This window comes from Trematomus bernacchii, unplaced genomic scaffold (assembly GCF_902827165.1).
Source record: "Trematomus bernacchii unplaced genomic scaffold, fTreBer1.1, whole genome shotgun sequence".
Classification (NCBI taxonomy): domain Eukaryota; kingdom Metazoa; phylum Chordata; class Actinopteri; order Perciformes; family Nototheniidae; genus Trematomus; species Trematomus bernacchii.
This window is the reverse complement of record NW_022987564.1, coordinates 1,230,930-1,254,574: the sequence shown is the minus strand read 5'-3', so window position 1 is coordinate 1,254,574 and position 23,645 is coordinate 1,230,930. Positions and strand designations below refer to the sequence as shown.

Sequence of the window (23,645 nt, the reverse complement as noted above, 5' to 3'; positions counted from 1 at the left end):
GTGTTCATCCTGACCTTTCTGGTGAGCCTCCGTTTGATCTCACAGCGCTCTAATCGCCGGTCGTCTTCGTTCTTGGCTGCAGGAAGAAAAAACACATTCCATGAGGAGGAGGAAACACTGCAGGCAGTCAGCTGCTTCACCCGAGACGCCGTAACGGGAAGCTTTAATCACAGCGAGCTGCGGACAAAACGCTGCTTTGTGTGAGCGCCCGTACGAAGCGTGGCCACGCCGAGTCGTTTCAGGACAGAAGAGCGGCGCCGTGGAGGAAAACGAGATCAAAACGTGTCGACAGATCCTGAAGAATCACGATAACACTTCACGTTCTGGAGACAACTGTGAGAAGTGATGCTTCACGACAGCACATGTTTACTGCAATCACTGTTTTTAAACCAATTAAACCAGGGGTGTTCAAACTTTTTTAACTGAGGGCCACATACAGAAAGCTATAGAGAGGCGAAGTCCCTCCCTTTCCGGGGGACCTCCATGGGACCTTATTTCGGAAAAAGTATGTATTGAAGTCAATGGAGAGAGAAAGATTATCTTTCGATCCCGTTTGAATTGTGCCACGAATTACACATATGATGTTTGTCAATTTAAAAGATAATTTTGCAAGTCAAAAAAATAAAAATGTGTCGTAAAACTGTGAAGTAACACTTTTTTTGTGTGAAACCGCTCAATGAACTACATCTCCCGTCTCGCACCACACACCAAGACGGCCGTCACGTTGGCACATTTCACTTCTTTCTTTCAGAATGAGGAGAAAAGTATTAAAAGAGGTGAAAATCACTCCAAGTCTGGGCATGTTGAGAGCTGTACATACACACAAGGGGAGTTAGTCGGTTCCGTAAGAGCCAGCATGCGGGACCGGGATTCTGGGATTTGTAGTCTTTCTAGTTACGTATTTTTCATAGTCTTATATTTTAACAGTTTTACGACAAACTGTGACTTTTTTGACATGGAAATGATTTTTTAAAATTGACAAACATCATATGTGTAATTCGTGGCACAATTCAAACGGGATAAAAAGATAATCTTTCTCTCCCCATTGACTTCAATACATAATTTTTCCGAAATAAAGTCCCATGGGTCGGAAGTAGATGGGCGGGACTTCGCCTCTCTATACGAAGGGCTGGGCCACTCACTAGAGGTATTTTGCCTCATAAGATCAGTTATACTGTAAGTTAGCAAAATCAATCAAATGCAGATTGCTCATGATAAGAGGAAATATGAAGGGTATATTTCAAGCTTGTTTAGGAAATAAGTTATTGGGATTTTTTCTTATCAACTAAGATTTGTTAGAAATAGTTTGACTTGAATTGACTGAATGCATTTGAAAAGTGGTCTCATTAACACATGAATACTAGTGTGTAATATATTTGTACATTTATATTTAAGAAGTGCAATCTAAGACAAGCACAAGTTTCTTTTGTGGGCCATATTTCATTATACCTTTTGAATTTGCCGAGGGCCGATAAAAAATGGCCCACGGACCGCATTTGGCCCCCAGGCCGTAGTTTGGACACCCCTGATTTAAACATATTTCGATCTATCAAAACTTTACTCAGTTCTCTGTTTCTGTTTTCACCCAGGAGGCATGAGAGAAGATATTCAATAATTTGAACGAACACGGGGCAACAAATGGTTATTTTTCTGGGTGAAATATTCCTTTAACGATCTCGATGGTACCAGTAAACGGATGTGTGCTAAACGTGTTTTTGTATGTGGTCAATATGGCCAAAATCTTGTAAAACCGTATACTCATATTAAGGAAACAGTTTATATCCCTACACAGTATTGTTCTGTAGACTCAATTAAGTCATGTTTAAAATAACTATACTGCACTCTATCTTATTTGATTAATTTCCTCTTGAATTTGCCTCCCAAGAGACACCACTTGAGTTCAAAATGATAAACTAAAACCACAAAAAGATATACAAATGTAACCTTTAGGGTACCTGAGAACAATTATATTAGTGTTACAGGCTTTAAGGTTAATATGGACCAATAAATAGCACCCTGACATAAGTCGAGGCAATATTAGACCATATAAAAATCACAAAATGTATATATATATATGCATTTTAAAAGACAAAAAACCTCACCTCCTTGATATCTAACCAAATTCAGGCATACAGGGTTCTTAAATAACCATAATCACATACACACTTAGTGAAAGTAACCAATGATCAATGAAAGAATGCTTGATTGATTTGTATAATTAATTAGTTAATAATTCTCTCACTTGGTTTTCCATCTTCCTCATTCTCATATCACATTAAGAACAACGTGAAAATATGCATGAGGTCACCAAGACGTGACTGCAGCTTTCTTTATAAGGAGCAGTTCATGGTGGGGGTGGGGGGGGGGTTAGCATCTAGAATAACCTCTAAATCACCTTCAATATTCTACATAGTGCTGTGTTTAGTGCCCGTATGCCTGAGGCTTTCAGAGGAGGACGAAAACACATTAGCGGCTGGACGAGCGGCGTGTTCAGAATATCGATTTGAAGCGTTATGAGGAAAATTAAGTGAGAGAGAGTTGACCTTGTGGATGTACGGAGTGAAAACACACACACACCTGATGGAGTGTGTGATGCAGTGTGTGATGGAGGAGTGAGTGATGGAGTGAGTGGTGAGTGGAGTGTGTGAGTGATGAGTGTGTGAGTGGAGGAGTGTGTGATGGAGTGAGTGATGAGTGTGTGAGTGGAGGAGTGTGTGATGGAGTGAGTGATGAGTGTGTGAGTGGAGGAGTGTGTGATGGAGTGAGTGGTGAGTGTGTGAGTGGAGGAGTTTGTGAGTGGAGGAGTGTGTGACACAGTGTGTGATGGAAGAGTGTGTGGAGGAGTGTGTGATGGAGTGAGTGATGAGTGTGTGAGTGGAGGAGTGTGTGATGGAGTGAGTGGTGAGTGTGTGAGTGGAGGAGTGTGTGATGGAGTGAGTGATGAGTGTGTGAGTGGAGGAGTGTGTGATGGAGTGAGTGATGAGTGTGTGAGTGGAGGAGTGTGTGATGGAGGAGTGTGTGACGCAGGGTGTGATGGAGTGAGTGTGTGAGTGGAGGAGTGTGTGATGGAGGAGTGTGTGATGGAGGAGTGTGTGGCGGAGTGTGTGACGCCGTGTGTGATGGAGTAAGTGATGAGTGTGTGATGGAGGAGAGTGTGATGGAGTGAGTGGAGGAGTGTGTGATGGAGTGTATGACGCAGTGTGTGATGCAGTGTGTGATGCAGTGTGTGATGCAGTGTGTGATGCAGTGTGTGACGCAGTGTGTAATGCAGTGTGTGACGCAGTGTGTGATGCAGTGTGTGACGCAGTGTGTGATGCAGTGTGTGATGCAGTGTGTGATGCAGTGTGTGATGCAGTGTGTGACGCAGTGTGTAATGCAGTGTGTGACGCAGTGTGTAATGCAGTGTGTAATGCAGTGTGTGACGCAGTGTGTGATGCAGTGTGTAATGCAGTGTGTAATGCAGTGTGTGACGCAGTGTGTGACGCAGTGTGTGACGCAGTGTGTGATGCAGTGTGTAATGCAGTGTGTAATGCAGTGTGTGACGCAGTGTGTGACGCAGTGTGTGACGCAGTGTGTGATGCAGTGTGTGATGCAGTGTGTGATGCAGTGTGTGACGCAGTGTGTGACGCAGTGTGTGACGCAGTGTGTGACGCAGTGTGTGACGCAGTGTGTGATGCAGTGTGTAATGCAGTGTGTAATGCAGTGTGTGATGCAGTGTGTGACGCAGTGTGTGACGCAGTGTGTGACGCAGTGTGTGATGCAGTGTGTGATGCAGTGTGTGACGCAGTGTGTGACGCAGTGTGTGACGCAGTGTGTGACGCAGTGTGTGATGCAGTGTGTGATGCAGTGTGTGACGCAGTGTGTGATGCAGTGTGTAATGCAGTGTGTAATGCAGTGTGTGACGCAGTGTGTGACGCAGTGTGTGACGCAGTGTGTGACGCAGTGTGTGATGCAGTGTGTGACGCAGTGTGTGATGCAGTGTGTGATGCAGTGTGTGATGCAGTGTGTGATGCAGTGTGTGATGCAGTGTGTGACGCAGTGTGTGGCGCAGTGTGTGACGCAGTGTGTGACGCAGTGTGTGGCGCAGTGTGTGACGCAGTGTGTGATGCAGTGTGTGATGCAGTGTGTGATGCAGTGTGTTACCTTGAAGGATGTTCCTCTGCTCCAGCTCGTCGACTGACGGCCTCTGACTCAGCCGCCTGCATGAAGAAAACACAGTTGAGTCAGCGCTTTAAAAAGGCTCATATTGATCCTGTTAGAGGAGCATCATTCATCTGGAGCTGCATAACAAACTGTATGAGAGCGGAGAGCCTCTCAAACACATGATTTACAGCATGAAGGGCGGATGGAATCTGTCACTCTCAGGGGTGGAAGGTACATTTATTGAAGTACTGTAAGTGTGTATTCGAGGTACTTGTACTTCACTTTAATATTTTCTTTTCATGCCACTTTATACTTGTTATGCCACTACAATTTGAAATGGAAATAATCTACTTTAGTTAATTTATTGAACAGTTTTAGTTACTATAATAATTTAAACGTTTGATTAAAAAGAGCTGTTTCACTTGAACAATTTATATTTTTAGGGTAAAATATGATATTGATTTAACTTAGTTTTTGTAATGTTTTTATATATATTTGTAATAATACGTTTCTCTTAAATGTAATACTTAAGTTAATTATAATGACTTGTTTTCACTTAAAGGTAGGGTAGGTAAGAATGGAGAAACCAGCTTGAGTGCGCTAGAAATTGAAAGTACGCTGCCGAAAAAAATCTGCCCCTTCCTTCAGACTTCCTCACAGAGCCCCTCCTCCAACACACACGAACGCACACATGACCAATGAGGGCACGAGATAAGTTTGTGCACGAGATGGAAGGCTGACAGGCAGGTAGGCCATCCAATTATCTGCAGCGGGCCAAGGCAGACAATTGGACTTGCTTTTTACAGCGCCACGGCTTCCACAGATGAAATATTTGTATATATTTATTGTCAAAGCATTTAATGTATTCATTGCTTTCAGGATGTTAAGAGCATTCCATGGAATATAAAAAAAAGTGTTTCTGATATACATATTCTATATATATTATTTATTTACCGTGTCAGTGCGGTTCCGATCTTGTTCCTGACGGCCATCCACTGTTCTCGGCTCTGCCAGCTTATGTCCTGGTTCTCCTGGTTCTCCTGGTTCTCCTCTCGCTCCTGCCGCTCCAGCCTCAGCGCCAACGTGTCCTTCCTCTTCACACGACTCGCCAGACCACCTGGATCACATCACAGTTTATATACTACAAGTTATGTATACTACATAGTACTATACATTTTACAATCCAAACATTAAACGATAAGTTAAAATCCTGCATCACCTAACAAAGAATGTCAGTGTTCATGAGTATAGACAACAAACTAAGTATAAAACTTAAATGCTCTTAAAAGAGTGTAAGAGACCATGATCTGGCATTATTATTTACAATTATATATAAAAAAGACAACTACAAAAAGCTGCTTTGGGAAATGAGGCCCAGAATAATTTACATGTCTTCCATTGCTAGTGTCACACATTTTAAATCAAGCATCTCTTAAAAAAAGAACGGAAGTGTTCATGATAAAAGTATAGACTTAAACATTTGAATACAATTAAAAAATGAAGATGCTCTTAAAGGTCCCATGTCATGGCCATTTCTACTGATCATAATTACATTGTTGAGGTCTACTAGAATAGATTTACATTGTGCAATTTTCCAAACTCACATTGGTTTCTCATACAGCATCTCTGTATAGTATGTGTATTCACTCTCTGTCCTAAACGGCTTGTTGGAGCTCCTGCCCCCCCCCCCCCCGTCCCTGTGAGCCCAGTGGCCGTCTGCGAGACAGCGAGACACAGCGAAACCCAGCCCGAACACACACACCCGCAGCCTGGCTGGGAGTTTGTGTGTGTGCCGAGGCTGAGTTCCGCGGTGTCTCGCTGTCTCGCCGACCCCACACCAGTGAGCCGGCTCACAGTGTCCCGCTCCTCGCAGCAGCGAGCCTCGCAACGTCCCGCCGAGTGTGTGTGTGAGGAAGTCCGCGGATTGGTCCAAACGTAACGGCCTTCGCGGACGTAACGGCTCCGCGGACGTTATAGTTAAGTTACGTCTCTATACCCGAAATACGTCACTATACAAGTAGTAAACGATAAGAGAAATCTCCAACGAGGCGTTTTGGGGCAGCATCGACAGGTCTTTTCTGTGTTAAGAGTTTTACTCGCTACAGGGTGTACTTTGAGGGATTTGACTCTGCAGACCGTTTACATGCAGAAAAACCTTCATAACACAAGGGGACGGGTAATAACCAGAAAAGCATGACATGGGACCTTTAATGTCAAACAAGAGGGTAAGAGACCCTCATGAATCTACCATCAATTTCTAAGAGATTCAACACACTTTTAAGCCTTGTTATGCTTTCAGAAAAAGGACCCAAAACAATTACTATTTCAAAAAGATTAGTATAAAATCTTATCCTCCAAAATGTTGTTAGGGCCAAACCCTCAAAGATGATTCATCTCCTCTTAGTAAGACAAAGCAAAGCAGTGAGAGATCTTCAGATTCCACAAGCTGAAGGTTTATAAAAACTATCCGGTATTATAAAACTACTAAATGGTTGCATCAAACTTTTTCAGTCGCACATTAAGCGACTGAAAATACTTATTATGATCAGTTTTAAAGAACATAAAAAAGCAGTATATTTAAAGAACTGCTTTTTCAACTTCTTAAAAAGTCATTTCCAAGCATTTTTCACACTTGGGTTGATCTCCTATACTAGTATAAGAAAGTGAAACGTACTTGGAGGCCCTTCCTCATCGTCGTCGTCGTCCTCTTCGTCGTCTCGGTACAGGATGGGGCCGTCGGAGTCGCTCTCCTCCTCGCTGTCGCCCCCCACCCCCTCCTGGATCACACTGACCCTCAGGTCCACCAAGCCCCTCCGGCTGCGAGGCTCCAGCTCCGGCTGGCGGGGGGGGCGGGCGGGGTGCAGCTTCCTCATCTCTTCCTCCAGGTCGAAGTCATCGTCTTCTTGCCTGTGAACAACCACAGATTTATTAATAGTCTTTAATGTATAAAAACTCCCAAAAATATGATTTATTCCAGATTTATCGATGTAGGAACCAAGGCTAAAAGATGACTGGCTGTAAGGTTACAACTAACAATTATTTTAAATACTTATTATTCATATACATTTGTTTTCTTTTGATCGATACATTTTTATTTGGCGTCTAAAATCTCATAAAATTGTAAAAAAGGCAATTTTCAAGAACACAAGGGAATGCCATCAAATGTCTTCTTTTTCTCAAATAAATGACGAGAACCCAAATACATTTATTAGCTTTTATGGAAGGCAAATAAAAATAGCTAATGGTCACATTTGTTGGGCTGTACACAATTCACTTTTTAAGCAAGGCGTTTTTCTAATTCATCAAGATTTGTTTCTGTTTTTTGGGAAGCATTGGAGAAAAACTCTCTTTAGGAATTCAAGGTCACACAAGAAATGTCATTGATATGAAATGTGGTGGGGTTGAAGAAGTACTCCTTCGACCAAATCAAAACTTCTTCTTAAAAACGACATATTCTGCTAATTGTATGGCAGGGATTTTAAGCTTTGCAGACCATTGACATGCAGACAAACCTATAGAACACACTACAGGAAAGGGAAAACCCCATGCAGCACAACAGGGCCTTTTTAATGACTAAACAATCCTCATCCTCAGCGTTCAAAGCAACAATACGCTGTTATTTGTTCAGTCTGTGGCTATAAGTATGGTTTTATTGTCTCGTGCTTTTACATTAGTTTCTTTTTGTCCTATCCGTTTTGTCTAAATGTATTTATGCTGCTTTTTTATATATATTTATTGATGTACAGCACTTTGGTCAACTCTGTTGTTTTTAAATGTGCTATATAAATAAAGTTGGATTGGATTGTACAACAATATTTTGTATTACTGCCGATTTTTGTTCCATATTTTATTCCTTCTTATTCCATTCCACTGCAATGTAAATACTGCTATATCTTACTATATTTTTTATAATTTTTTATATTTTTCTAGTTCTCTACCTGTGTTTTTAATTCTTGTTTTTATGCACCACGACACCAAGTCAAATTCCTCATACATGTAAACCTACCTGGTAATAAACCTGTTTCTGATTTGTTATATAATCGTGAAATCTACAGTTTGTGTTACACTTACAGCCTGAGGGGCTCGATGGTGATGGGCAGGGAGTTCCTGGTGGGCCCCTCCTCCAAGAGGAAGTCTGGCGGGGACTCAAACAGCAGGGAGTGGGCCCTCTGGGACCCCTCAGGGTGGGGCTGAGACAGGCCGGGGCTGTTAAGCGCTCTCTGGATCAGGATGTGCAGGGGGATGGCTGGAGGCTGGCTGGGGGGCTTCGTGGTAGGGCTGGGGGGGTCAGTCTGCACCGTGGGAACGGTGGAGGTGGGGGGCTGAAGGGACTGAACCCTGGGGGGGGATGGAGGGATGTGAGCGGGCGGGGCAGGCAGAGTTTCAGAGGGGCTGAGGGGAGTGTTTGAGACCTCCTCTGTGTGTTCTCCTCTATGGACAGCAGGGGGCGGCGGTGCAGCGGCTGGGTCAGCGACGGGGGGAGAGGGGTCCTTATCGGGGGCCGAGGGGTCCACAGAATGGCGCTTTGTGACGGGGGTCATCCTCTTTGGCGGCGTCGGGGGCGAGCGCTTAGCGGGGGCTGGCACTGTGATGAAAGCACTACCAGGCTGCGAGTGCTCGGCTGGTAGAAGACAGAAAAACAGCAGGAGTTAATACAAGTGAGAAAGAATAATTCACATTAAATATAATGTACAGGCAGGCAGAGCATGAGGATGCACGTCGGTCTGGATTGAAATGAAGTTAGTGCCATGAACAAAAACAAGCAAATTGTCAATAACTATAGATTAAGAGGGGTAGAAAAGATGACGTTAGTGTTACTGGTGATCTGGAGTCAGTGGAGGGTGATAACATCCATTGGTTGAACATCCATTGTTATCAAGAAACACATTCAACGCACAGCAGCACATCTAGACGTCCATGCATTGTTTCTTGTCTGCATGGAGAGTTAAGTTGGTTAAGATGAAAGTGAACCGTGTGAAAGGGTTATGTGGGTAAAGAAAGGAATAACATAAGCGACGGAGGGGGGTAATATTCTGAGAAATAAATATGAGATTCCAAAATTCAACTTCAGAGAAATGATAAAAAACTGTGAAGAAAAAAAGAAATAAACCCTTAAATTAAAGAAATATGAAATCACACAATTTCACTAAAGAAAGTTAAATATTCTCTGATGTAAAAAAGTTAGGGTTTGAAGTAAAACATTTAAAAGGAAAAACAGGGAAATACAGTGTTGTTTTTAAATGTAATATTTCTATTATAATATTAATAAAAAGACAATATTTCAACATTTGTGTGTGTGTATGTTTTACTTAAATCTCATCAAATGTTGTTCTCCTACATTTTGAGTTTTAAGTGTGAGATTTGTGTTTCTATTCTCCTCAAATGCACCACTGAAACTCAGAGAATACAAGGGTATACTTTTTCATAAATGCCTGTTTTTAAATCTTGGAAATCCTGATTCTTTTCTCAGAATATAATGCCCCTCCCCTCCGCTCTGTATCTTTCATTCTCTTCCCCTACATTGGCCCCATTACATCTCTATTGTAAACAACTCCTGTAGCTGCAGAACACATGCAATGGCGATTACATGAGGGGAGGATTTGCATGTGCAATGAGGCGTTGACTCCAGTCTGCAGACTCTGTTAGGATGCATGGAGGGGCGCCCCCCCGCTGGGTACCTGAGCAGGTGTGAGCCCCTCTGTGTCTCAGGTAGACGGGCAGCGAGAGGTAGAGGCTGCTCCAGGATCTGCAGGAGGGATCAGCCTGGCAGACTGTGCTCAGGGTCGAGGCTGCACACAACCAGCGAGAGGCAGGGAGACAGTTTACATTCCAGTATGAGAGGGGGGGGGGGGGGGGGGGGGGGATACAAGAGGAGGGGGGGCTGATAACGATTTTCTGGGTTTGACAGTGTCCAGAAGCAGAGCGAACATCCACCGTTTAAAAACAAACCGCTGTGGAGGAATAACTCTGAACACAAGATGAGACTTGGGGTCTACGATGCTGTCAGCTTTGTAATACCCTCTTAAAAGGTTTCGGGTACCTACTTACTGTATATCGTGTATGTCTTTACTTTATTGTAACAAGTATTATAAGTATGAGATTTGGGATATTTATCGTTGGCTCATAGTTTTGTTTTAACTGTTTTTTCACTTTCTTTGTTTCTCGTAAAATAGTTCCTCCAGGGGATGAATCACAGAGAAACCCATCTGCACTCGTCTGATCTTGTCAATCCCTCTTAGAGCTAAACCTATAAATCATCTGAAGTCAGATTATTGCATATATTTCGTATCAGTTTATATGAACTTGCAGAATAGAAATGAAACACTCAGTTTAAATTGTTTGAATTGCCTCCACCCAGAAAACCAACCGCTGTGGACGAATAACTCCGAGCACAAGATGAGTTTGGTTGATTTACAGGGTATATGCAGGAATCCTGAAGTAAAATGTAAGACCCTTTAAGACCTTTTTTAAGACCCTTTCCATACATTTTAAGACCTAATCGCCACTTTGAGTTTTAACCGGTTACCTTGGCGACACACTTTACCTCACATTTACTATATACAGTATTGATTGTCCTTCCTCCTTATCTTCCAACCATTTGGACGCAGACTTGCATTTCCCCATAACGATGTTGTTTAACAACCGGCGTAAACGGACCTTCGCGCTATCAAGCAGTGAGCGTGCGATGTCCTGTTCAGATGACGTCCAATCCAACGGGATGCCATCAATAAACTACACAGAATCACACTACACACCTACGCAATGATTACATTCAGGCAGACTGTAGAATACAACCTCTTTGGACAATTGATATACTTATTGAAAACAAGCTACAGAATGTAATACCTTGGAAAATGCAGTTTAATACTTTTTAATAGCCATCATTTTCGCTAAATTGATTTATCAACTTTTAATACTTTTTAAGACCCGGCAGACACCCTAATTTGGGATATTTATTTCATTATTTCCAGTAAAATAGTTCCTCCAGTGAATGAATCTTAGGAAAACTCATCTGCATGTGTTTCCTTTCCCTTGGAGCTACAACAGTAAATCCAGAATCTGATTATTGTAGATATTTAGAAACCCATTTATACATCAGTAAGTTACATCATTCTCAGTTCTGTATATAAATGCAAAATTGTCACTTTTACAGCATTTTGACACCGAGAAGCACTCAAAAAGTCTCCTCTAATTTCAGCTTTAATCTAAAATTGTAAAGGAACATTTTCAGTTTTTTCCGTTTACAAATTAAGGAAATAATTCATTTAATTAATGTATTAAATCAGTTATGTTAGTGTAGGCCTTTGGGTAGAAAAGACAAGATAACATGTGCATTTATTTATGTATTATGTTTATAATATGTCAATAAACCATCTGTTTTCTATATATCATATTTAGCATCGTGTGTTGACACGTGTTTTTAATATTAACATTTTTATTTAAAAAAGGAAAGGATATTAACGTTGTTGCTTATTTCTCAGCAATTTGTGCATTTTTTTGTATTTGCGCAACATCTTGTAACGAATGTCCTATTTATGAGATATTAAATGAAAGTATATCAACTTAAAAGTACCAGTGTTTGCCTCAGATATGGATAGGCTCTAATCCCTGTGATGTTTATGAAAACCTTTTAGTGAGAAAGGATAACTGGCAATATGTCATAATCAAGAAGTGAAAAAAAAGAGAGAAAAATAGAAAAACATAAGATGTATCCAAAGTGGATTTCAATGCACTTAAGGTGTGTATCTGCAGGTCAATACACTGAAACAGACACTTTAACGACACAATCCATGTAATCCGATAATGTAGCACCTAGAGAAACCTGGCTGACGGACAGCGGAGGAATGTGTCACAGAGACTCAGTTTCAGAGAGACAGCACCGGGCTGTAAACAATAGCAGCTGAGGCATGCTGGGACAAATCACTGAGATACTAAGAGCGGTTTCTATCAAACCTCCAGAGAACGGCTGGCTCAGCAGAAATCTGCGGAGATAATCCGCTGCGTGTCCGCTCCCAGGAGACGCAATAGCAACGCACAGGAAAACACCTAGAGCAACGCACAGGAAAACACCTAGAGCAACGCACAGGAAAACACCTAGAGCAACGCACAGGAAAACACCTAGAGCAACGCACAGGAAAACACCTAGAGCAACGCACAGGAAAACACCTAGAGCAACGCACAGGAAAACACCTACAGGACGAGCAGCTCTACCAGACTCATTTGGGAAGTACTCAAGGTACCGTAAATACTTGTAAAAAAGAGCCTTGGACATTTGAGAAGGAGCATATTAACTTTTAGTCTACTAGAAAACTATTTCTAAGACAACATATAGCTGTAATAAATATATTATTACCTAGTACTTATTACTTAGTTTTATACCCCTTTTATCTAGGCCCTTTTTGTCGCACGATAAAATAATTAGTGGCGTACATTTATTTTTGCGTTAACGCGTTAACTTGACAGCCTAGTATCAGTGGCGTAACAAGGTTGTGATTGGCCCCGGTGCAAATATTGTTTTCGTCACGCAGGGTATCACATGACATGAAAGGGAGCAAGGTCATTGGACAGACAAATTACAAATTAATTTAGGTTGCTTGGTTACTTTGAAGACTGCGTGAACCGGTCAATGCCATTGGAGCCCCAAAAAGAAAATATGAAATATATATATATATAAAATCTACACACAAACAACTGATGATAAAACATGTCAACAAGCAAAGAAAGAAACAACAAAACCATCAAAAAGTAACATCTGCATCTAAAAATACATGTGAGAACTATTTTTTTTAATTTGACTTTTAACCTAGGCTAATTCTACTGATATCATGTTTTATTGTAATGTGATTGTTACATATTTTAACATCAATGCTTTTTCTACATGTTCTGGTAAGCACTTTGGGCGGCGTCCTTGCATGAAAGGTGCTCTACAAATAAAGTTATTATTATTATCTGCATCTTTGAAATAGGTGTGGGTGAACAAAAAGATCTGTAATATATATTCTAATTAAGAATATAAGAGTATCACAGGCAGAACAAAATGACTCCTGTAATAATAAGTGATGCAAAATGTTAAACGCCTGCAGACGCCCGAGTGTAAATTAAACCCTGATGACTTTGTTGTAAATAGTTAGTTGATAAAACACGTTGTTGAGCAGCACCATATCTACTTAATTAAAACATTAATTTAGATGTTATTAAAAGAGATGCAATACAAATAAGAGTTATGGAATAACTGTATGTCACACATGAATGGAGCTAATTTATTTTTGATTAATCTGCATGGTTAAATCAGATATATAAGGCGTTTGGATTAAATAGATAATATAACAGATGTGCAATCTTTATTAATGAATTGAACCGAGGATCAGTGTTTCCGCCAGACCAGGGCTGAGAGGGCGTCCACCCCGAGAGCGAGGGGGGGTGTGACGTCACGTCGTGTCACGTGACTTCAATTTTGAATTGAGCCGTCCCTTTATAGATACTATCTCTTTACGTATTTGTGATGGGAATTCCGGCTCTTTTTAGTGAGCCGGATCATTTGGCTCGGCTCACTAAGAAGAGCCGGTTCTTTCGGCTCCTAAACGACTCTTCATGTTACCACAGTTTACCACGGAGCCTCAGTTTCGCCGCTGCGAGGCTCCGGCACTCGCAGTTCACATGCGTGCTCCACTAGCACCCCCCGTCTAGTCTCGCCGGCAGTACACTTTCCGTCACAGGAACACGCTTTGCTGGCGGCGAAAAGAATCCCACCAGACTCCTTTGCCCCTCCAACAGAGGGATGTCCTTGTCCTTTTTCCTTTTCATCATTTCAAGCTATAAAAACTCTCGATTTTTTGTCAAATGATGGCAAGACGCCCCCTTGGCGGAAACGCTGCAGAGGATAATTGAACAGTAATCCAGCTACACTAAAGCAAAACTGGGAAATACGTCAATGCTCAATGCGATGTTTGCGTCCCCTGTTTGTTTCACATGGGTGTAACTAAGTCAGTGTGTTCTTTAATGTAAACAGATGCAGTCTGTCAACACAAATGTGTTCCCTGTGTAAATATTGAAGTCAAACTCTTTTATCGTTAGTCTTGTGAGGTCCAACTTGTTTTTACTAGCTCAATTTGTACCATTTACTACTTAAACTCAAAGATTGTATTCCCAGGAGCTAATTAAAAGTATTTTTGGAGGTAATTTGATTAAAAGAAGAAAGACAGATAAACTAAGACCAGATGTTTTTTTTTTATAGAAAGACATCCCATAAAACAGAGTTGATGAACTCACCGAGCAGGGTGCTGTTACGGTTGGTGGGTTTGGGTGGAGGGACGGGCGGCTGTTTGGCGTGGGGGGGGATGGGGGGCGGAGTCTCGGAGTCAGGAAGTCTCGGAGGATCTTCAATCATCAGGGAGACGGTCCTCGGGGGCTTGGCCACCGCTACAGCAGCAGAGGAAATGGAAGAGGTGGAGGAGGAGGATGATGAAGAGGAGGAAGGTGTTGGACTCCTGCCCGAGTCTGTGAGGAACTTCGGGGGAAGAAGAGCCTGTCGGGTCGGGGGAGGGTCCGGGTGAGAGTCTGGGTGAGGGTCTGCTACTGGACGAGGTTCTGGACGAGGTTCTGAGGCGAAGCGGACACCAGCGGACTCTGAAGGAAGGAAACACACAAACAGATGTTAAAAGAACACAAAAACAGTTCCTACGTTTGAAAACTCAACACAAGGAAAAACTGAAAAATTGACAATAAAATAACTTGTTTTTTCTTCATTTGGAGCTTTTATTTGAGCTTTTTGCATGAAGATTTGATTTTCTGTCGCTATATTTTAATAAAGTCATCACGCTAAAAAGTTATTAAAAAGTAACTTACATAATTCTCAATTTAAATAGACATTTTTAAATAATATAACTCTTCAGTGCGTGCCCCCCCCCCCCTCCCCTCGTACAGCAAGCGGGAGATCAAAGTGTGTTTCAAGCACGGTGAAAAGGTGTTTTTTGGAAAGTTTAAACGCCAACAAATATGATTTTAAGCAATAAATTAAATAAAACAATAAATTAGAAAACATGAATCTTTTCCCAATAAAATTAGATGGAAATAATGATATCTCACGTGTCAGAAATAATCCTAAACAGCCACCAATCAAAGGGAAGCCAATTCTACTAATAGTACGATACTAATAATGTTGGTTTAGCCTAATCTTTATGTGCAATTGTGCAGAAATACCTGCTAAATGAATGAATTAAGCAATGTACTATTCTGTACAGCGATTTCACGTACAGTAAAAGACTGAAAGATACTATCTAGACATGTTTTAGGAAATTAGAAAACTCTACTTTAAAAAACGAGATGTTAATGATCTAAAGATAATGTAGAAAACCCCAAAACGGCCTCATGCTTTGTTCCTTCTCTCTTCTCATGTTCTCCTTAATCTATCAAATCAAAGCTTGACGGTCACTGTTTCACTTTGAGGAAGCTTTCAGACGGAGCTTGTTGGCTTCATAACTCGGTCAGAATTACGGTTAAATCATTTACAGTACCATCAGGAGACTTTAGTCTGCAAACACTGTAGGTATTTAATCATCAGCAAAACATTTACTAGCCCACTATCTACTAGGAAATGGCTGGCAGAGCTGAAGAAACAGGACGTCTGCATGTTAGCTCACATGTCAACCTGACATAACGAAGGCACGTGCAAACATGTTGGACATAATTAGTTTGTTCACGGCTGAATCATATTAAAATCTCAAACTCCAGGCTAAGGTTATTTTGTATGAACAAGTATGGCGTACATAAAGGAAATGTCCGAAAAGAAGATTTTGAAACATTAAACAGTAAGCAAACTAACTATTAGTTTTAGTAAAACGTCTTGTAATCTGGATATACCCACACGTAGTTATTACTTCAGTGTCAAAGCCTCTGCCACAGTGAGACAGGCTTTGCAATTTGATCAGATAAGCTCCCTTTTAGATATACACATCAGATCTTGCTTTCAAATTGTGAGATTTGAGATAAACAAAACAGTTTGCAATCTGCATCACTGCTCAATCTTACCAAGATGTCCTATACTGTATGGAGAGTTTCTGTGCGTCATCCAGTTGCAATCTACTTTCAAAAAGGGTTCTTTCTGGATTTCGTTTGGGAAAACCTTGACTGTCAACTTTCCTTCTAGTTATTTAATTGACACTACATTTCACAAGATGGGTAAATGCACACATTTTCAGACTTTGATACCACATTTATATTCCCTAGAACAGGGCTATTCAATTAGTTTGGAATGGGGGCCGGTAAAAAGATGGCTTGAAATAAGAACAATCATATTAAGAGCTTTGGATACAGTAAATACGACAACAGCATAGTGGAGTGGATATATTGTGTTTAATTCAATCAAACAACATAGCCCCAAGGCCTTTATAGATCTAAATGGCAAGTTCAGAACTCAGTAGGCCTACATGTGAAGCTGATTTAACCATCAACATCATTTCATTTAATTTAGGTGAAATGATCTAATCATTCACGCAGAGATTCAATAAATGACAGGAGTTGTCACTACAGTAGCTAGTAGGTGGGTTCGAAACCCGAGCCCGCCGAAGTTTTCAGGCAATGTCTTCCCCTCTATCTCTGAATGCAACACCCTCTCTGGAATAAAGGCACTCTGGCCCAAAACAAAAATCGTAAAAAAAAACAACAAGTAGATTACTTTTTAACATTATACTCGAAGGGCCAGTAAATATCACCCCGGGGCTGGATTTGGCCCGCGGGCCGCCAATTGAATAGCCCTGCTCGAGACTCTTATATTTCAATATGGATTTGTCAAGTTCACCGTCAATAACAAAATGTTTTGGTTTCAAACTAGATTTAAAAATAAGAAGCACCTGGCTTCGACAAAAAACATGACTTAAAAATCCCCCAAGTAACTTTGGATGCGGGTGTCTAAAGTATAAAAACACACGCTAGGTAAGCCAGTTTTCTCCAACACAAGGGAAGATCTTACCTGAGCGTTCCCTGAACTCTGCAGCCGGTGAGTATCTGGGCAGAGTGATCCTCTTATCGGCCTCCGAGGCGGAGCGGATCTTCTTGTTTTCCTCCGAGGAACTTTTCTGCAGAGGAGGCCGCAAGTCCATCTCAGAGAAGGGCTTGGCGATGGGCCGAGGGTCGTCCACCGAGCGCTGAGGCTCCGGCTTTTCCCTCTTATCCCGCTCGTCCCTTCGCTCTCTATCGTTCCTCTTGGCCCAGTCGTCCCTTTTGTCCCGATCCTCCCGCCTCTCTCGGTTCTCCGTCCTATCCCTATCGTCTCTTTCTCTCAAGTCTTTCCTCTCCTTGTCGTCTCGTTCTCTGTCGTCTTTTCTGTCGTCTTTTCTGTCGTCTCTATGTTCTCTCTTTTCCCTCTCAGGCCGCCGATCCCTATCCTTATCCCGCTCGTCCCTCCCGTCCCGGTCTTTCCGTTCTCTTTCATCCCGGTCTTTCTTTTCTCTTTCGTCCTTGTCTTTCCTTTCCCTCTCGTCGCGATCTCTGCGTTCTTTCTCGTCCCGATCTCTGCGTTCTTTCTCGTCACGATCCCGGCGCTCCCGCTCATCCCTATCCTTTCTTTCCTTCTCCTCGCGATCTTTCCTTTCCCTATTGTCTCTTTCTGTCCGGTCATCCCGCCAATCCCGCCTATCCCTCCGGTCGACTCCACCGTCTCTTTCCTTTTCATCTCGCCAATCCCTTCTTTCTACGTCTTCGCGGTTCTTCCTCCCTCTGTCTTCCCGGTCGTCTTTCCCATCCCTCCTCTCTTCTCTACGGTACCTATCGTCCTGTGGAGGTCCTCGGGGTAACGATCCTCCTCTCTTATCAACATCGGATGGGAGTCGGCTTCTCCTGTCTGGCTCCACAGGAAGTCGAGCGTGAGAGTCCACGTCCAGAGGTGCTCTGTTACTCCGGGAGGCGTCGGACGGCGCTCTGCCTCGACGTTCCTCGGCTTGAGGAACCCGGAGGGAATTCAACTTGGCGTCGGATTCCCCTCGAGACATCTTGTCCACGTCCACAGGGTGTCCGTTTTTGACTGGTGGACCTTTGGAGTGGTTGACATCATTGTTTTCTGAAGACACAATCAGTGAAATACAGTCAAAAGGGAACCGAATCATCAAAATCAGTAGGGTTACACATACAAGGAATTTGGTGTAAATGGTGCATACAGAGACACACAAAGACATTTTTGTATTAGCAAAGAATAGTTCTATTATAAAAGCTATTTAAAAACTATTGTAACAAATGAAAAATAAAGCCAATATTTACACAAAAATATAAATATGAATATGCATGCATAGAATATCCTCAGAAAAGGCTCGACCTACCACTTTCTGGAATATCCTTTAAAACCCCTCTGGCAATCAGCTCTTGGCGGCTTTTTCGGACAGAAATCCTTCTTTCCAAGACTGAAAATAGAAAATATACAAAAGGGAAAACTATGAAAGAATTCTCACTGTGCACAAAATGGATGAATTCCCCAACACTCAGAGTAGATTCCCTAACACAGACTGTCATATTTAAATGTAGATTCTTCAAGTTTGTTGCCAATATCAAAAGATTTTATAGTTTTTCTAAGTAATAACTAAGAAAAGTAACGTTTGTGTCCAATGAAAGTGTAGAGTGATGCACACAACAAGTCATTACAACACCTTTAAACCAAACATACCTATTGATGTTTCAGTAAACTTGTCACTCGGCTTCTTCTTTCTCCATTTCCAGGGTTTGAAGATCCGTCCCATCTTGGAGAACTTTCCTTTGCGTTTGGTTTGTGGCGATCCCCCACTGGAGCTTCCTTCTTCGCTTCCTTTATTGCCTTGTTGCAGGTCGACCTCATCGTCTGCATGAACAGGAAAAACGGTAAATGAATCTTTAATATATTTAAAGATATTTAAAAGTCACCTATTATGCAAAATCCACTTCTTCATGTCTCTTCTACATCAACATGTGTCCCCTCTGTGTAAAGAGATTCTGAAAGTTTCAGGAAAAAAGATTCTCTCTTTTTGTCCTGATCCATTTATATAAAAACCTGTCTGAAAATGAGCTGATCAGATTTTGGCCACTTTATGATGTCATAACGATGTTTTGGCTTGTGTAACCATTAGCCAATCACCAACCAAGGTAACCCCCCCCCCACCTTATCACCTGAATCTCCTCCTAGAGCACCATTGTGTTCTTTATAACCAAATATCTCTCAGAGGGGCGTGGGGAGTGGCTCCTTATTTTCATCTAAAGTAACAGACAGAGAATCAGCACTTTTGAAACAGGGCTGAAACAGAGGGGATTATGGGTAATGCTGCAATGATCTGTTTGGTGTTTGGAGCCAAACACTTCAGAGACATGTTTTGTATATATCTGAGACCTATAATATATTGATGAAAAACAGTATAATAGGGGACCTTTAAAATAGTTCTACTAACTAGGCCTTGTTTTGCCAGGGGGAATTTATAGCCATGATCAAAAGAAGGCCAACGCAATCAATGTAAACAAAGAAAAACATAAATAGATCAATCACACGTAGAACAGTTCATTGTGCTTTTGTGTCGATGTCAAGTCCCTGCTATGTTGTCATTTAAAAACCTAGATATTATTAAGGTTTCACAAAATTCTTGGCATGCATCCTTTACAAAATTGGGCACATTGGAATTTTATCTTCACTCCCGCTAAATGCTCACATCCGGATAACAACTGCTGTGTTCTTTGAGGACAGCAAACACTACAGATCAGGAAATGTTCTGTTTCCGTGCCCAAATTACTGAACAAATTGTCATGATGGCCAAGAAAGGGGTAAATAAGGACAACATCTCAAATAAAAACCATAATTGCTTAACCTGTTAACCCCTGAGCCTGTTTTTCAGGTCTCAGGCTCGAAAATGACATTCCCAGAACAAATTACTATATCTTCACTTCTAAAAGGGGGTTAATTAATAATCTTTTTTCTCAAAGCAATGATAAACCTGTGAGTTGGATGTAGAAAAGTCAGAATCAATATACATTTATTTTTATTTTAAAGTAAATTCAGATTGAACATAGTAAAAAACATTAAATTATAGTGTCCGTCCAAAAAAAAAACATTACTTATAATGAAAACCACCCTTGAATGATGGGATCGGAGACTAAAAGCTTTAGGAATCCAAACTATAACATATAATAAGTACCCTGTATCAAGATTGATGCAAAACAAGTGACATTTGACCTTTTTAGAGAGTTTTGGAGAAAAAAAACACTTCTGGGGTCATTTGGGTGCATTTTCCATATGTCAGGCCCCCCTCTGTCGATTTTGATGATTGACACCTCTTTTGAACCGTTAGAGCCAATAGAATCGAGGGGCAGTTCTTAAAATTCATCTAAACATTACCCATTGGTGAATGAGTGATGCGTAGCCAGAATGCCCAAAACCGGAAGCTGGGTTATAGCTCTAATAGCAGCTAATATGAAATCTCAGTTTTTGACAAAAATGGAAGGATGGATTATCAGTAATCATTTCAAAGTGACACAGACACATTGGATTAACCTTCAGCAGCGTTTTTATCGTTTAAATGCCATTGAACACGACTTTTGATCAGAAACACAGCAAAGGTAAGACTATTTTCCGTGTTTGCTCCGTAAAGCTACGTCGTGTGATGTCTGGGTTTGCTTCCCCTGCCTTGATCGCTCAGTGATGATACTTATATTTCTAGAATCTGTGGAATCTCAGCTTGCTAGCTGATATCTTGTTTGTGCAGATCCGATAAGTAATAAAGTATTTCTACCGTGAGTTCTGTGCTAAGTGCGTTAGCATCTTTTCGCTCAGGGCTCATTTAGACGCTTCTTGTTAGACTTGTGTTTTGTTTCGGTAAAAATGGTTCATATCTTCAGTTAGCTGAGTTTCTTCCCGTTAAGTGGGTATGACACATTAATAGGTTTTTAAATGTTAAGAAGCCCTGAGACACAGTTTCGTGAAAAAAAGCGAGCAGCCCAGGTTAAAGGATTTCTATAGAATACAATTAAGCATGCCTGTATTATAGGATATAAACAAACTAGATTATGTCCAAAACATCAGATGTTATACTTGCCAATATAAACCTGATGTATGAGGAATGCAATTTAAAAAGTGCATTCCTAATTGCATTTCCACAAAAATCATCTAAAAACAAAACAAAACTGTCCCTCTTTTCTGGAGGCAACAGATCAGATTTCTCGGCTTTAAAGGTGGGGTAGGTAATTTTGGACAAACCAGCTCGAGTGCGCTAGAATTTGAAAATACGCAGCCGGAAAAAATCTGCCACTTCCTTACAGAGCCCCTCCTCCAACACACACAAACGCGCACATGACCAATGAGGGCACGAGATAAGTTTGTGCACAGATGGAAGGCTGACAGGCAGGTAGGCCATCCAGTTATTTTAGCCGGGCCGGCTCAAATGATTGGTCGTGCTTTTTACAGCGCCACGGCTTCCACAGATGACATTTTTGTATGGATTTTTTGTCAAAGCACTTAAGATATTCATTGCTATTGGGATGTTAAGAGCATTCCATGGAATATAACAAAAAGTGTATCTCGAGCCGGTTTCTCAAACTTACCTACCCCACCTTTAAGTTTCAATTTTCTTATATAATAAAACTTTAAACAAAAAACTATCCAAATGTTTTCTCACTGCCTTAGCTGTCATATGAGAGCCAGAGAGTGAAATATGGCCACAGCTTCTTCTGGTACTACTTACACTGTGGTGTGAATTCATGTGATTTATGCCATAGTACAGAACATTATCTGCAGGTGTCAGGTTCACCATCAATAAAACCAAAGTAATAATGAAACAAAGTAAAAAAACTTGTTATAGAGTTATTATTAAAAACCTTGGCTTTTAATGTGGGTTAACTTTCAATTCACTTTGTTTTGTGCATGAAAGGTGCTATATAAATAAAGTGTATTATTATTATTACAGAAACCGTGACTCAAAGTTTCCATGAAACAGCATTAAGGGAGTGTGAAACCACCATAATAATTCTTCAGTGATGAGTCTCACGGCAGCCGTTACACAACACTACAGCATTGAATGTAAAGGTGAGCTCATTCTCTCAGAGCGCTTACATTGAGCAATATTTGACAATGTGATGGTGGCATGCATGATGACAACTTGGGCATGTTGAGCCATGGTTTCCGTCACAGCTGTGTATTTGTTTAGTTTTACTGCGCTTAATTATTACTCTGGTTTAAAACAAAAATAGCAATTTTCTGATATTGATGGTGACACAAGCAGAGGATGTTCTATGATGAAAAAGGAATGTGTGCAATCGAGTAACATGAGTAACAGAGTGAAGTATTTTTATAATATTGGTGGTCTGTGACTCACTCAAGGTCATATGGAGCGGAGCCACTGTGCATTTCAGAAGGAGGAAATCTCAAAAGAAAAATGAGGGTAAAATAAATTAAACACACGCATCGTTGATAAAACGTGAGTACGTGTCCATAATAAGTGACTGATCCGATATTGGTGACACATTCCTTAAACATTTCTCAGAAACAAACTCCATGTGAGTGCTGTTGCAATGGAAAGGTAAGCTATAATCACTGACTTGTAACTAAATGATCTGTTTTTCAATATCATTCAGCTATAATTATACATGTATGTAAACTGTGCAATTCAGAATCAATATCTTATTAATGCTAATACAACACTGTATATATTGTAATATCCATAATGAAATATACCTGTAATAATTGATACTACATGTCACCGGTACAATATGCACAGTTTTACTTCAACTTCATATGTTTTTATAAATATTTGTATTCTATGTTATATGAACTTCTATTCTTACATTACTGAATGAAACAGAGTTCGATACATTTTAGTAAAAACGATGTATAAAGAATAAAATAATATAAATCATTGTGGACAGCCAATATGAACCGGGGAGAAATGTTGTGTTTGGAGCGGACATGAGAAACAATGGAAAGCAATGATAAAAAAAGGGACGTTGGGTTTCTTTTCAGCAACACTATGACTGACTGATTTCACCTGAATAAAATCCGACAGCTGGGATTTACCTGCCTTACCAAACACATTAAAGGCTTCAGGTGTGTCCCACATATGTTAAGGCCCGGACACACCAGCCCGATTTTGGGAGTCAGAGGCCGTCAGAGGCCGTCAGAGGCAGTCGGGCATTCGCGGCACCCTACTCAGGTTGGTGTGTCCCGCACCGTCGTCTCTTTCCGGCACCTTTTCACACCTCCCGACGCCTCCCGCGGCCGATTCAACATGTTGAATCGGCCGCGGGAGGTCAGAGAAAGTCGGGACAAGCAATCACTCTGATTGGCTGTTCACACTACCGCTGCCTGCTGGTAAGGACAGTTATTGCCACTCGTCGACTGAAGTATTTGCGGTGTGTTCGTAGGCGGGCGGCGTAGCTGACGCAGGCGACGTAGCTGACGTAAAAGTCGGGAAAAGTCGGGACGCCTTCGGTACACGTTCTTTGGTCTCAGGTGGGTGTGTAGCGGCCTTTAGACTGAGGGATTAAAGTGGATTGCTACCTTTAATAAT

The 23,645-nt window shown here is 41.4% G+C and overlaps 1 protein-coding gene across 4 annotated transcripts in view; it reads right to left on the bottom strand.

Annotated features, from left to right (window-relative positions):
- Positions 1 to 23,645, bottom strand: part of phactr4a (phosphatase and actin regulator 4a) — a 46,518-nt gene that overhangs the window by 4,162 nt on the left and 18,711 nt on the right. For 3 of the 4 annotated variants that reach the window (XM_034124643.1, XM_034124642.1, XM_034124641.1), the window contains 10 exons: positions 18,794 to 18,964; positions 18,453 to 18,533; positions 17,111 to 18,196; positions 14,413 to 14,769; positions 9,822 to 9,932; positions 8,215 to 8,764; positions 6,818 to 7,050; positions 5,098 to 5,260; positions 4,144 to 4,199; positions 15 to 76 (listed from right to left, as the gene is read on the bottom strand). In XM_034124643.1, coding sequence (XP_033980534.1) covers positions 15 to 76; positions 4,144 to 4,199; positions 5,098 to 5,260; positions 6,818 to 7,050; positions 8,215 to 8,764; positions 9,822 to 9,932; positions 14,413 to 14,769; positions 17,111 to 18,196; positions 18,453 to 18,533; positions 18,794 to 18,964 — 2,870 coding nt within the window. The remainder of the gene's footprint in view (positions 1 to 14; positions 77 to 4,143; positions 4,200 to 5,097; positions 5,261 to 6,817; positions 7,051 to 8,214; positions 8,765 to 9,821; positions 9,933 to 14,412; positions 14,770 to 17,110; positions 18,197 to 18,452; positions 18,534 to 18,793; positions 18,965 to 23,645) is intronic. The other variant, XM_034124644.1, reaches the window with a different exon arrangement.